The 15,616-nt window shown below is 43.2% G+C and overlaps 1 protein-coding gene across 1 annotated transcript in view; it reads left to right on the plus strand.

The window, feature by feature from the left end:
* Positions 1-14,391, plus strand: part of LOC311114787 (talin-2-like) — a 116,326-nt gene extending 101,935 nt beyond the window's left edge. The window contains exons 47-58 of the mRNA XM_084190025.1: positions 778-944; positions 4,425-4,608; positions 4,862-4,987; positions 6,052-6,168; positions 6,810-6,995; positions 7,263-7,370; positions 9,045-9,150; positions 10,123-10,247; positions 11,491-11,679; positions 11,873-12,055; positions 12,291-12,416; positions 13,042-14,391. Of these exons, the coding sequence (XP_084046151.1) occupies positions 778-944; positions 4,425-4,608; positions 4,862-4,987; positions 6,052-6,168; positions 6,810-6,995; positions 7,263-7,370; positions 9,045-9,150; positions 10,123-10,247; positions 11,491-11,679; positions 11,873-12,055; positions 12,291-12,416; positions 13,042-13,170 (1,746 nt within the window). The 3' untranslated portion in view covers positions 13,171-14,391. The remainder of the gene's footprint in view (positions 1-777; positions 945-4,424; positions 4,609-4,861; positions 4,988-6,051; positions 6,169-6,809; positions 6,996-7,262; positions 7,371-9,044; positions 9,151-10,122; positions 10,248-11,490; positions 11,680-11,872; positions 12,056-12,290; positions 12,417-13,041) is intronic.
* Positions 14,392-15,616: the final 1,225 nt, after the last annotated feature.

Raw genomic sequence — 15,616 nt, forward strand, 5'->3', positions numbered from 1 at the left:
AGCCTTGAAACGCAAGTAAATATATTTTCTATGTCATTGGGTTTGAGTGGGAACAAATTGAGTTGAGACTGATTTGCCAAATATTCTCTCAGCTGAGTGGGTAGCAGAGGAAATAAACGTGCCATGTAGCTGTAATTCTGACTGGACGGGTCCTCGAGTTCCTATGGTCTGCATCTGATATGGATAGACATTAGACCAACACATCAATACATCTGATATGGATAGACATTAGACCAACACATCAATACATCTGATATGGATAGACATTAGACCAACACATCAATACATCTGATATGGATAGACATTAGACCAACACATCAATACATCTGATATGGATAGACATTAGACCAACACATCAATACATCTGTGAGAGCGCTGCAGTGAAAGAAAACAGAATGAGGCAAGAGCACAACAACAAAACCATCAAATAAACCACTGTGAAAACCACTACCTCCTACAACACGAGTCCTGTAGAAATCACACACCAACAAGAGAAACACACCGACAGTCACACCAACTCCCTTTCTCTGATCTAGCCCAGTGTCAAGGGAGGCTGTGATCTGTGAGTGTTTGTCTGTTTGTGGCTCCTTCTATAGGAGTCCTCAGTGTGTGTTGTCTCTGCCTGTGTCTCCCCGGATGTATTAAGCTGAGCATTGTGTCCCAGTGTGTCTGTGTCTATCTCCCCAGGTGTCGATGGTGCTGATTGAATGTGTTGTCTGTGTGTCTCCCCAGGTGTTGATGGTGCTGATTGAATGTGTTGTCTGTGTGTCTCCCCAGGTGTCGATGGTGCTGTCAGCATTACAGGCTGGTAATAAGGGCACTCAGGCCTGTATCACGGCTGCCAGTGCTGTCTCTGGCATCATCGCTGACCTGGACACCACCATCATGTTCGCCTCGGCCGGCACACTCAACGCAGAGAACGAAGAGTCCTTCGCTGACCACAGGTGTGTGTGAGCGTGTGTGTGTGTGCGAGCGAGCGTGTGTGTGTAAGACAGCTGGAATCAGGCCTTAGGCCAGGGGTGTCACTCATTCCACAGAGGGCCTATTGTCTGCTGGTTTTTTTGTTTTTCCTTTCAATTAAGACCTAGACTACCAGGTGAGGGGAGTTCCTTACTAATCAGTGACCTTAATTCATCAATGAAGTACAAGGGTGGAGTGAAAACCCGCAGACACTCGGCCCTCATTGGAATGAGTTTGACACATGTGCCTTAGGCTAACCTCCGCCCCTGCACTCAGTGACAGGAAGACCTATAGCCTAGTGATCAGGCAGGAGGAAGTGTCTGGACTGGAGTCACACTACAAATCATTCAGACTGGGAGGAGAGGAAGTCGCTCAGTACTTTAGATCAAACACTTCTATTAAACACTTAAGACATACTGTACCTTACCTGACCCCTGCCTCTGCAGATGCTCTGACAATGATGTTGTCTTTTTAACACTAGAACCACTTGGCATCTATGGACCCCCCTTCAAGCAAATGAGCAGTCATTCTGACTGCAACATTCTAACAGTGTAATTAATATATTTCATATATGCTATAGCAAAAATAATATTTAGGTTGTGGTCATGAAGGCCTTGGTTAACATTAGAATCCGATTTGTATTTTATTTCAAATGACACAATAGCATTTTCATTAGTTTATGTTACTGTAGGCTATATGTAAAAACTAAAAAAAGTGTTCAATCAATTTTATTCAGGAAGTGCATTCGTTACAACTACAGTACCAGTCAACAGTTTGGACACACCTACTCATTCCAGGGTTTTTCTTTATTTTTACTATTTTTACTATTTTCAAAAATATGAAATAACACATATGCAATCATGTAGTAACCAAAAAAGTGTTAAACAAATATTTTATATTTGAGATTCTTCAAATAGCCACCCTTTGCCTTGATGACCTCTTTGAACACTCTTGGCATTCTCTCAATCACATGGAATGCATTTCAATTAACAGGTGTGCCTTGTTAAAAGTTTATTTGTGGGATTTCTTTCCTTAATGCGTTTCAGCCAATCAGTTGTGTTGTGACTAGGTAGGGGTGGTATACAGAAGATAGCCCTATTTGGTAAAAGACCAAGTCCATATTATGGCAAGAACAGCTCAAGTAAGCAAAGAGAAACGACTGTCCATCATTACTTTAAGACATGAAGGTCAGTCAATACGAAAAAGTTCAAGAACTTTGAAAGTTTCTTCAAGTGCAGTCGCAAAAATCATCAAGCGCTATGATGAAACTGGCTCTCTTGAGGACCACCACAGGAAAGGAAGACCCAGCGTTACCTCTGCTGCAGAGGATAAGTTAATTAGAGTTAACAGCACCTCAGATTGCAGCCCAAATAATTGCATCACAGAGTTCAAGTAACAGACACATCTCAACTTCAACTGTTCAGAGGAGCCTACGTGAATCAGGCCTTCATGGTGGAATTGCTGTAAAGAAACCACTACTAAAGGTCACCAATAAGAAGAGACTTGCTTGGGCCAAGAAACACGAGCAATGGACATTATACCGGTGGAAATCTGTCCTTTGATCTAATGAGTCCAAATGTGAGATTTTAGGTTCTAACCACCGTGTCTTTGTGAGACGCAGAGTAGGTGAACGGATGATCTCTGCATGTGTGGTTCCCACCGTGAAGCATGGAGAAGAGGAGGTGTGATGGTGTGGGGGTGCTTTGCTGGTGACACTGTCAGTGATTTATTTAGAATTCAAGGCACACTTAACCAGCATGGCTACCGCAGCGATACGCCATCCCATCTGGTTTGCACTTAGTGGGACTATCATTTGTTTTTCAACAGGATAATGGCCCAAAACACACCTCCAGGCTGTGTAAGGGCTATTTGACCAAGAAGGAGAGTGATGTAGTGCTGCTTTCTACAATTTAGAAAATAGTAAAAATAAAGAAAAACCCTTGAATGAGTAGGTGTTTCCAAACTTTTGACTGGTACTGTATGAAACAGAAAGCATATGCGTTGGAACATGGTAACAGCTTATTTTTATAAAGACAAAATAAAATACAAAATACCACCAAGACGTAAGGTCAAAAGACGCGCGGTCAAATGATGAAAACATCAGTAGTCTAAACGTCATTATAAACGCCAAGTGGTCTTGATAAATAGTGAAACTTGGCATAACAGCAATAATGAATATGTGTTGATTTGACAGCAGTCAACAATAGACAATTATTGTCAGCTCGAGCTTGTGTGCATCGTCACGCAATGGCATCAGTTGGATTTCGTTTAGCTGTTTTCCCTTGTCCTAACAGTTGTCACAATTTTCATAACTTTCACATGCTTGACACACCTTGACAAACCATTGTTTCATTGTAGTGTGTAATAGTATCCGGTTTTCTCTTGATTGTGTCCCGTTGTCTTGTCATTCTTCTGCACTGTTGTTGAGTACAACCGCCTTATTTTGCGCAGAGGGAGGGAGCTCCGGTCTCACTTTGTTCATGGTGCCTGCCAGACTTGTTTTCTTTGCAAGCAACTTGTTCGCCAATGGCATTGAAGTGAAGAAATTGTCCATGGTGACATTTCTCCCCTTGCCAACGTAAGGTTCCACAAGCCTCATCACCACGTTCGCCGAACCTCGTGCCTGCTGCCCGATGTGGATATTTTCCCAGAGATTGAAAGCCGTTCAGCATGTACAATTATGAACGGCCTCGCTGTGTAGCCTAATCCAAGTAGGCCAGAGTAGATTGATAAAACTGCTTTGATTGGGTGAACTGATATATAGGGTACATACCATTTTAAGATTAGACCTATAATTAGAATGGATCAATACAATAGAATGGCCCGCCCTGTTCTTCATTCACAATTGGTGATTACATAATTATGCTTATTTCGCTTCCCCTCGTTCATCAACTCACCCATTCTCCCCATCATACTTTACTTAATTTATTTCATCTGTTATATGTGTGAAATTAGTTTCGGTTTAGGTTCAGGTTCGAGGCAATTGTCGGGGGGATTATCAACTGGGCACAGTCGGGGGGATTATCAATTGACTCCTAAAACTGGTTATAACTCCAGTTCTGTTTGTGATATTAGGTTTCTAACAATGGTGGTGTGTTATATAGCCTTCTTTAGGATAAGTCGAGGAAGGAGGGGGCAAGAGTTAAACAATGGTAGAGTAAAAAAAACATAAAAGATAATGAGTAATCAAAATGACTGCTTTAGCAGTTCTAGTGTTAAGAGCTATCATTTTGAATGGGTTAAAAGAGTTTTGAGATCTTTGTGTTGGTGGAGGGTCATCTCATAGCAGGATGGTATTAATAAGACCATTGGGGAAATTTTTTTAAACTTAATGGATAGCCATGAGCCATGGTAACACCTGTAGAATTTTAGAGATTTGACCGCCTTCTATCTTTCTCGCTCTCTCTTTCGGTCTCTCTTTGTCTGTGTCTGTCTCTCCTCCCTCTCCCCGCACCCCCTCCCAGGGAGAACATCTTGAAGACAGCGAAGGCTCTGGTGGAGGACACTAAGATGTTGGTGTCTGGAGCAGCGTCCGGTCAGGACAAACTAGCCCAAGCTGCCCAGTCGTCAGCTAAGACCATCACACAGCTCACTGAAGTGGTCAAACTGGGCGCCGCCAGCATCGGCTCTGACGACTCAGAGACACAGGTGACCTATTTATTCATTTTAGGTGACATCTTCTGTCCCCAGAATAATCCTTAGTGAACAATTACTGTACCATTTTAGACTGTTTTTAATTAATTAATAAATACTGCAACTTTCCTTTCTTCAAAGAGACTGCTATTAAAAGTAGGAAGTACTGTAGCTATTTAAGGGGACCTATTGATGTACCCAACCTGGGATGGACTCAACCCCTGGTTGTGTCCTTATAAATCTGATGATATGTGTGTGTTCTGTATAGGTGGTTCTGATCAACGCTGTGAAAGATGTGGCCAAAGCCCTGGCTGACCTTATAGGAGCCACTAAGTGTGCTGCGGGCAAGGCTGCAGACGACCCGTCCATGTACCAGCTGAAGAGTGCTGCCAAGGTAGGATACACAGTGAGACCCATAGAGGACTTTACTCTAAAGCCACTGTCTCTAACAGGCATTGTTGCGTCATCATCCCTCCTGGCTGTAGCTTTTCTATTGAAAATGCTGGAGTTATTATATATCTTCTTTTTGACAGAGTGCTTTTTAGTCCGGGACTAGGCTTAATCTGTGTTCGGGCAACCGTCCCATTCGGTTTGAACTATGTCTAGTGCTATGAAATAAAATCTTGTAAGATGAAATCTTGTGATCTACGCTCAGTTGTCCCCCAGAAACATGGCAGAAGTGAACGGGATGTCTCCTCAGTCTGATATGTGCGTAAAGGGTGTTCTGGTGAGCGCTTCCAGTACACTAGATGAAGGCATGTTGTCGTTGTGTGCCATAGCAGCAGATGTCCTTCCCTTCCTTTAGGCCTAGCCATTAATCAACATCCTAGATACCTCTTATATGCTAACACCATGCTCTAATCTCATCCAGTGCTAGTCAATGACCCAGTCAAATGGAAAGGCAGTGAGATCTAAAATCACTGTTAGCTGCTACCAACCGCATGTGGTGGAAATGTAGTTTAACAGACTGATGGGGTGTGTCCCTAATGGTACCCTATTCCCTATATAGTGCTCTGCTTGGTGCCCTGGTTAAAAGTAGTGCACTATATAGGGAATAGGATGCCATTTTGGACGCAGTCATAGTTATCCAGGGCAGTCCTTTTAACCTGCTTTTGGACAGTCTCCAAGCCCTGAAGCAGACAGACGGTAGATAACAGTTAGAGTATGGCTCATATTAATTTCAGCTCAAGCTGCAGTGCTGTGGTTCCTTTTGATGGGTGTTGTGCTCCCCCTGTCTTTCAGTTCCATATGGTGTTTTACGTACATAATACCACAGCACATGCAAACTGTTAACAGAAAAAAAGGTTAATCTCTCTGCCCACCAAAGGCAAGATGTCTCTCTGATGCCCCCCAGTGCTGTCTCACCCATTGACTCCCACACCGGTGGACCTATCTGTCTCTCCCACTGACATCCTTGGACCCGTCACCCCATTGTCCCCCCCTCTGGTAACCCACCAGGTGATGGTGACCAACGTGACGTCCCTGCTGAAGACGGTGAAGGCTGTGGAGGACGAGGCCACGCGGGGGACCAGAGCCCTGGAGGCCACCATTGAATGCATCAAACAGGAGCTCACGGTAAGCAGTCATCTATAATGTTATTTACTTAATCAATGACTTGATTAAGACAGATGACAATGAACATGCTCTCTGTTACACTTTGTGGCCTAAACGTGTCCTCAAGCTAAGCTGTAAATGTTTTATTAGTTACATACTATAAAAGCGTTGACACATTGAATCATCAACAGTCCGATGCGTTGATTGCACCATAACGGTTTAGCTGCTAGTCACTAGATGGGCTCTGAACTCTATAACGGCCAAGGCCCTGTGTTTTCCCTGCTATCCTTATCTTTAGTGAGTGACAGAGGACCACCCATCTCCATTAGTTTGTGGTTCTAACTCTAAGCTTTATCAGTATCCCCTCAGGACAGCCTCCTAGTGCAGCTACTACAATTAGAGCCTTAATTAAACAAGGCTGTTACCATGGGATCAATAAGATAAACCAGAGTTCAAACTCAACAACCAGTGTCGCTGCATTGGGACACATTAGTATGCCTGTTGTGTGTTTGGTCATTATAGGACATTACCCTATTGGGTGTTACTGCACATAGCTGTACAATTCAAGATTATTTGGAGAGCTGTTTAATATATTAAATCATTGACTAAAATCGATGAGGTTTTTAAGAAATATTGAATGTTGTTGTGTTGTATTTCTTCAGGTGTTCCAGTCTAAAGACATCCCGGAGAAGTCGACCACGCCTGAAGAGTTCATCCGCATGACCAAGGGCATCACCACGGCAACAGCCAAAGCAGTGGCGGCTGGGAACTCTGCACGACAGGAGGATGTGATCTCCACAGCTAACCTGAGTCGCAAGGCCATCTTCGACATGTTGACCACATGCAAGGTTCTGATCCATACTCCTTACTAGGGCAGATACTACACCCTGTCCTCTACCCTTCTATCCTTTATACTTAAACCCTGACCAGCATGGCCATCTCCGACATGCTGACTACATGTAAGGTTCTGATCATCCCTAGTACCTAAACGTTATAGATGTTACTGGCCCAAGAGGAAGAACAGATACTATTGATATTACTGCTCATCTCATCCATACTGACCACCTAGAAAGTGGAACATCTGACTCCTAACACTGTGTCTCTGTGTCCCTCAGCAAGCAGCCTACCACCAGGAGGTGAACAAGGACGTACGGAGCAGAGCGCTGCTCTACGGGACAGAGTGCACCACAGGTTACATCGTTCTACTGGAGCATGTACTACTGGTAGGTTGTGTGTGGGTGTGTGTGTGGGTGCATGTGTGGTTGTGGGTGCGTGTGTAGATGTGTGTGTGTCCACAAGAAGAGTAGTAAAAACAAATGTAGGAAGCTATAGGCCTGTGTCGATCCTCAGCACCTTATCCAAAGTTGTTGAGAGATTCGTTTTTAATCAACTTGAGCGATACCTTCTCGAGTGCAAACTTCTTTATGAACTCCAATCTGGCTTTAGAACAGCTCATTCCACTGATACTTGCCTTATCCACCTTTTTGACCACATCAAGCAGGAAAGTGAGAAGGGGAACAAACCGGTATGGCCATGTTAGACTTGCAGAAAGCTTTTGAAACTGTGGACCATGATATTCTCCTGATGAAACTGAAATGCATGTGTCTAAATGATGTAACACAGAAATGGTTTAGGTCTTATCTGACCAACAGAACACAAGTATGTAATGTTGGTGATGTTCTGTCGGAGGCCAAAGAAATATCCTGTGGAGTACCGCAGGGATACATTTTAGGGCCTCTCTTATTTCTTATATACGTTAATGATATGCCAGATACAGTAAAGTGCAAACTCCTGCTTTATGCTGATGACTCAGCCATACTGGTATCAGGGAAGGATACAGTTTACATAGAGGAGACCCTGAGTAAGGAATTGCATTTTGTTAGAGATTGGTTGACTGACAATAGATTGAAAACGTAGATTGCTAAAGGCTGACAAGATAAAGGTAAACTGTGCAGGCAAGGAGATTGAATCTAAAACAAGTGTAACTTATCTTGGTGTGTCCCTAGGTCAATCCCTTTCTGGAGACCTGATTGCTGCGAAAATTATTTATAAAATGGGGAACAAATTGAAATTGTTATATCGTAACACTAGATATCTTAACATCAAAGTTAAGAAACTGCTTGTGTCAACCTTGATTCAGTGTCATTTTGATAATGCCTGCTCTGCTTTGTATAGTGGGCTATCAAAAAAGCTGAAAAAGAGAATGCAGGTCATGCAAAATAATGTTATCAGGTATATACTGTCCCCCCTAGAACCCACATAGGGGTACAGGAGTTCCTGGAGGTGGGCTTGTTGCCTTTGGGGTCCAGAGTGGACCAACTTAAACTTAATCATATGTTTGATATCTTAAATGATTGTGCGCCAGGTTATATGAAAAACCACCTTGATATGGTCAATAACCAACACAGTTACAATACCAGAGCTAGTGTTATGTCTTGTAAAATCTTAAGAGTAAACAGTACTGCGAGGAGCACCTTTATAGCTTTAAAAAGCAGGCAAAGGTTTTCATTTGGACAAGTTTGTCCAAATTTGAATGATAGGTATGCTGTGCAATGAATAGATTGTTTTAATGTGAAATTAATATGGTTGATTTTTAAGGTTAGGGAAAAGTGCAGTGAATAGTGCCACTTTTTAGGATGTCAATATAAATGAATGTATTATATTTGTTTGTCATTTTGTCTTGCCTTTTAATCATTATGTGTTATTGTTTTTACCATCAAGGACCACTTTGGAAACAAGCGTTTTAATTAATACTTTCAAGTGATATCCGCTGGGTCCACATTGTACATTTTGTTGTATATGTCTGTTACCCTAAATAAATTCAATTCAAAAAAATTCAAAGAGTAATAGTGATCATGGTGATGTTTTCCTGAACCACCTCTACTCTGTGTCTCCAGGTCCTCCAGAGGCCTACAGCAGAGCAGAAGCAGCAGCTGGTGTTCTACTCTAAACGTGTTGCGGGGGCTGTTACTGAACTCATCCAGACTGCTGAGGCCATGAAAGGTGAGAGAAGACACTTCACTGAACTACTGTACACCTTGTTCATAATATAGTACAGTAATGATCATTTAGCAGATATACTGTATATCTCCAGAGTGTTCTATTAACATTATGTTCCTGCCTTCTTTGCCACAGATGGAGGTAAGTTAAGAATGTAACCAGTTGTGATTCAGGGCCGGCCATTCCATTGCCATTCATTCTTGAATTGTCACTCTTTACAGGCCCGTTACAGTCTAAAAAGATCCCCATCCATCCATCCATCCATCATGCTCTTCATTTCAGTTTCCATCTCACCAAAAAGACAGAAATGCTCATCACCATGTTCATTGCAGTGGATGCTCTTCATTTGCATATTATGTCACTGATAAGATAAATGCGATACAATCTTAAACACACTTAATGTGCTGTGCATGCCTTGGCATGTGTTCTGTCTCTATGTGGTCTCCATATTGTGAGGTATGCTCTGTTCATACACTGCTGTGTGTTTGTGAGTGGTAACTCACGGTGTGTGTGTGTGGTAACTCACGGTGTGTGTGTGTGTGGTAACTCATGGTGTGTGTGTGTGTGTGTGTGGTAACTCATGGTGTGTGTGTGTGTGGTAACTCACGGTGTGTGTGTGTGGTAACTCACGGTGTGTGTGTGTGTGGTAACTCACGGTGTGTGTGTGTGCGTGGTAACTCACAGTGTGTGTGCGTGGTAACTCACAGTGTGTGTGTGTGTGTGCGTGGTAACTCACAGTGTGTGTGCGTGGTAACTCACGGTGTGTGTGGTAACTCACGGTGTGTGTGTGTGTGTGGTTACTCACGGTGTGTGTGTGTGTGTGGTAACTCACGGTGTGTGTGTGGTAACTCACGGTGTGTGTGTGTGCGTGGTAACTCACGGTGTGTGTGTGTGCGTGGTAACTCACGGTGTGTGTGTGGTAACTCACGGTGTGTGTGTGTGTGGTAACTCACGGTGTGTGGGTGTGTGTTTCAGGCACAGAGTGGGTGGACCCAGAGGACCCCACGGTGATAGCAGAGACAGAACTGTTGGGAGCGGCAGCTTCCATCGAAGCAGCGGCTAAGAAACTGGAGCAGCTGAAACCCAGAGCCAAGCCCAAGGTAGGAGACTACACCACCCACAATACACCTCACAAGCCACATGGATATTTTTAACCCCCAAATTCCACACTAATAACATAAGTGGGATGCATAAGTTGCAGCAAGAATGACAATCCTGTCAGTAATTTTGTCTTGGTGCTTGTTTCCGTCTGTTGTTGGTGTGTTTGTCATTATGTGTTTGACTGTCTGTTAAAAGACAGTGTCTCATCAGTCGCTGTGAGTTAGTGTTGGATCCATGGGCTGATGCTCTATTCACTATTTGAATGTCTAATACTTGTATTGTCTCTCCTCACATACAGTGAAAGTAGTGGCAACCTCTGTCTCTGGATTTATTCATGTTTGTACCCCGTCTGTATGTACTTTGGTCTGTCTACCAGTCTATCAGTCTGTCTGTAGCTGATATCATTTACATTGTTCAGGAGGAACCCCCTACTCTATTCTCTATGGCTTTGACCTTCTGCTCACCCCTTCCTCCTTCCCTCTCTCCCTCATTCCCTCCCTGCTCTCCCTCATTCCCTCCCTGCTCTCCCTCATTCCCTCTCTCCCTCATTCCCTCTCTCCCTCATTCCCTCCCTGCTCTCCCTCCCTCCTTCCCTTCATTATTTTCCTCTCTTTCAATCCTTTTCTCACTTTACTACCTGCTGTCTATGATTCTAACCCTTCTGTTCCTCCTTCCTTCCTTCTCACTCTCTCTCACTCTCAATCACTCTCACTCTCACCCTCTCTCTCTCTCTCTCCCTCCTCCTGTCCTGTAGTTGTAGCCTGTCTGTCCCTATATACAGTAGCAGTACTCCTCTGATCAGAGTATAACCCCTGGAAGTCTTCTCTGCAGGCCTCTGTCTGATATGTTTGATATATTAGGTTGTTATTCAATTCAACTATATATCAAACATATTCCTACAGTGTCCCGCCCTGTCTACAGACTGTGTGTGTGAGGGACTGGTCTAATCTTGGAATGACAGACTGAATAACTTGGCATAGAATAGTTGTGAGTGTTTGTGTTCTTATTTCGTTTAGTTTGCCCCAAATAACAGATGTTACTGAGAAGTTTATCTGTAGTGCAGACAGTACGGATTTGTGATCAGATCTGTGTCGGTGAACTAGTATGAAATTGAAAGACTAACAGCTATACTCTAAAACTCAAACATCAAAATCATTATGTTTGCCATGTAATATGATTGCTGCCTATCTTTGTCTCTTCGTATGAGACGTCTGAGTTGTGACTGTCTCTTCTCCCCCTCAGCAAGCAGATGAAACGCTGGACTTTGAGGAACAGATCCTGGAGGCAGCTAAGTCCATCGCTGCAGCCACCAGTGCCTTGGTCAAATCTGCTTCAGCTGCCCAGAGAGAGCTGGTGGCTCAGGGCAAGGTGGGCTCTATTCCAGCTAACGCAGTGGATGATGGTCAGTGGTCCCAGGGTCTCATCTCAGCGGTGAGTACACACACACACACACACACACACACACACACACACACACACACACACACACACAATCTAAATAAAGCCTCTAAATAACCTTTATCACTCCTTTTTTTGGAAGTGCTGGAATTAACACGTCAATAATTCTAAGGGAATGAATCTTTGAAATGTATATGAACCGTTCTCTCTGTGTTCTGTCCTACAGGCCAGGATGGTTGCAGCAGCCACAAGTAACCTGTGTGAGGCAGCTAATGCCTCGGTCCAGGGCCAAGCCAGCGAGGAGAAGCTGATCTCGTCAGCCAAGCAGGTGGCAGCCTCCACAGCCCAGCTCCTAGTGGCCTGTAAGGTTAAGGCTGACCAGGACTCTGAGGCCATGAGGAGACTACAGGTACTAGAATGATGAATAACAAATTGGCCCTTTCCCCCTAGGCACTTCTGTAGATCTTACACACCTATCTAATTGTTTCAGATCTACAGGGGTGCAGGGGGAGTAGGGGCTAGGGGTCCATTTGGAATTCAGGATAACCCTACAAACACATTCTCATGATTAGCATTGTGTATTAGTTTTAACATGTACGGTAACATGTTATGTGGTATGATATTGATGGACTGTCCTCCCAAAGGCCGCTGGTAACGCAGTAAAGAGGGCGTCGGACAACCTGGTGCGAGCGGCCCAGAAGGCAGCGTTCGACAAGGCAGACGATGACAACGTGGTGGTCAAGACCAAGTTTGTGGGAGGAATTGCTCAGGTGAGACTTCAGGGCTCTGTCAGACTCCAGTCACATGTTGACTGTTCAAACAGGATTTACTCTTGTCAAGCCTTTCAGTTCTGTAAGTGGACACATTAAGAACCATTCCAATTGCATTTATCAGGAGCTGACAGCACTGTACAGCATGTTGTACAGGCTGATTTCAATCATGTGTTGTGTACTAACTGGTGCCTGTTCTATCTCGTGTCCAGATAGATTGCATGATGCTGACTTCAATCAGGTGTTATGTACTAACTGATGCCTGTTCTATCCTAGTGTTAATTAGCTAGGTATTGTGTACCAACTGATGCCTGTTCTATCCTAGTGTTAATTAGCTAGGTATTGTGTACTAACTGATGCCTGTTCTATCCTAGTGTTAATTAGCTAGGTATTGTGTACTAACTGGTGCCTGTTCTATCCTAGTGTTAATTAGCTAGGTATTGTGTACCAACTGATGCCTGTTCTATCCTAGTGTTAATTAGCTAGGCGTTGTGTACTAACTGGTGCCTGTTCTATCCTAGTGTTAATTAGCTAGGCGTTGTGTACTAACTGATGCCTGTTCTATCCTAGTGTTAATTAGCTAGGCGTTGTGTACTAACTGGTGCCTGTTCTATCCTGTGTTCAGATCATAGCAGCCCAGGAGGAGATGTTGAGGAAGGAGAGAGAGCTGGAGGAGGCCAGGAAGAAGCTGGCTCAGATCAGACAGCAGCAGTACAAGTTCTTACCCAGCGAACTACGGGAGGACGAGAACTGACCTATAACCTGCTGATACTGCCATGCTGCCGCTGTGTGTAGGTGTGTGCGTATTGAGTGCATTTGTGCCTGTGCGTGTGTATGTAGTATGTTACCACACACACGAGCGGTGGCCCAAATTGACTTCCTCAGTGTGCAACAAGGTTAAGTTGGCCTTTTAATGTGCCCACTCAACCAGTGGGGTCCAAGCCCAGAATGGGCCGTGGATAACCCCTGTCTACTGCACCTGCAGTGGTCTTTAACTACCAACAATTGTTTACTACCACTATGACATGACTTGGCTTGTAACGGTCTATTACCCTGCAATACCTGCCAGTTAACCTACACCGGAAAAAAGTATTCTCTGGAAGCAATGGATTTGTAACAGCTGAACAAGCTGAAAATGTGCATCCTAATGTACTTTCTAAATACTTTGAATGTCTTTATCTATGGAGCTCTGAATTTGATGTGATTAGGTACCAGTGTTGACATTGAATCTCCAAACTAAGGGGATGTTTCTAGATGTAAGCATGGTCTTAAAACCTTTTGACCGGACTTTCTTTCATAAAGGAAGAAGAGATAATGTGATATGTTTGGAGCATACAGTTCAGTAGACATTTACACACACATTGCTATTCATTACCTTATTTATGAGACAAGTCACAAATGATAGCATTTCATACATATGACTAGCATTTGAAATTCACACTTATTGGGCAATTTGACACTTATGCTTCCTTGTCAGACAGCAAGTAATTCAGACAGTTGAGGTATGTGGACCATATTGAAGAATAGCTTATGGATCTTATTTAATGGATGCATTACAGTGACCGTTTCTGTCGCATTGACCGTTCGGCTTGCGTAGACACTTTAAAAAACATCCTTCTATAGATGTGCTCTTGACACCAAGTAACCCTCCTATTTTTAGACTGAAGATTGAAATATATCGTGTTGATAAACGCTTAAACTTGGGTCTAATAGCTAGAGACCTCTTTACTACAACCTCTTATGATGCATTACAATGTATTATTGTTATGTCTGTGATTTGGAGGCAGAGTTACTACAGAATAAAATTTTAGCAAGTTAAGATACTCTGACATTTACAGTAAGCTTAACTAGTCTCATCCCTCCCACTACTACAGATCTCCTAGCGCTGCATAACCTGGACCGTGGGCAGTCAGTTAACTGGCTTCCCTCTACTATTTTCATTAGTTTACAGTTGATATTGAGCCATACAGCTGACATTCATAATGCAATACTTTGAAGGTGCTGTAGGGGGCAGTGATTGGTGTCCTCACAGCCTCCTGACATGCAATGTAATGAAGCTCCTCTTGCTTGCTCTTTTCAAACCTCAAACACTACACCTCTGAAAACCATTCAGATACTGTAGGAAAAAATACTAATAATGTAGGAAACAACTGCTGGTCTTGATCATTTATTAAGATTTTAACTAGGAGTTGATTGATGAATTTAAAAAACATCCATGCAATCTGAAAAATTTTACAACAAAGATTCTCATTGATAAAGTGTGATTTCTCTACAACTCATAATGCAAACTGAAATGGATGGCTCTCATATTGTAACACCCCAGACCTCTTGAATGAATGCGAAGCGGACTATGCACAATGTACTGTGCTTCTGATGGTTACCCCTGCTGTCTTACACGGGGCAAAGTCCCCCATCCCTCCATAGGGGCCTGTTGGACCATTACAGTGGATCACATCCTTTTGTTGTTCACCTGTTGAATCCGTCTCTCGCTTACTCTAATGGTGCTCTATGTAACTGTAGTGGGAAATGCTACTATTGAAGTATATTTACCTTCTTTTTGCCAGGGTTGTGTTCATTAGGCACCAAAAGGAGGAAAACTGACTGAAACCGGGAGTGACTACCTAGAATTGTCCAATAGGAAATGCTCATAAAAAATATTTAAAATCCTAATGAACACAACCCAGGTTTGGTTCTAGTGTTTGGTTTTATTCGTTTTATGGACAGTCAGTGAGTGTCGGTTAGCAAACTAACAATTATTGTGAGGTAATGTTCTGCTCTTGCGGTGTCAGTCATGTGCATGGCTTCGGGGTTCTGCTATTACTTTCGGAACAGAAAATACACCTACAGTACACAACGCACTGAATGGTATTGGTATTCTGAACATAAGGACAATAAACCATAACAAACTACAAATGGTCCACGTTAGAAATTTGTTATTCTGTATTGATGTGTGACAGTGGACTCTACAATTCAAACAGAGGTACAGTTATGTCTGAGTTCACACATCTGGTCTTTGTAGTATTATGTCATTAGTGCCTTAGTCTGTAGCCCATACAGCATCTGGTCTGCTTGTGACAGCTTATCTAGCTGGATAATGGAGTGTGGTCAGTATCAATGAGTAGGTTTTTTAGTTGTTCCTGTCATAGCCTATTACCAAGAGATGAAAAACACGGCAAGATCCGTGAGGCCTCACAGGTACT

This window comes from Coregonus lavaretus (genome assembly GCF_964263955.1).
Source record: "Coregonus lavaretus genome assembly, contig: HAP1_SCAFFOLD_467, whole genome shotgun sequence".
NCBI classification, from domain to species: domain Eukaryota; kingdom Metazoa; phylum Chordata; class Actinopteri; order Salmoniformes; family Salmonidae; genus Coregonus; species Coregonus lavaretus.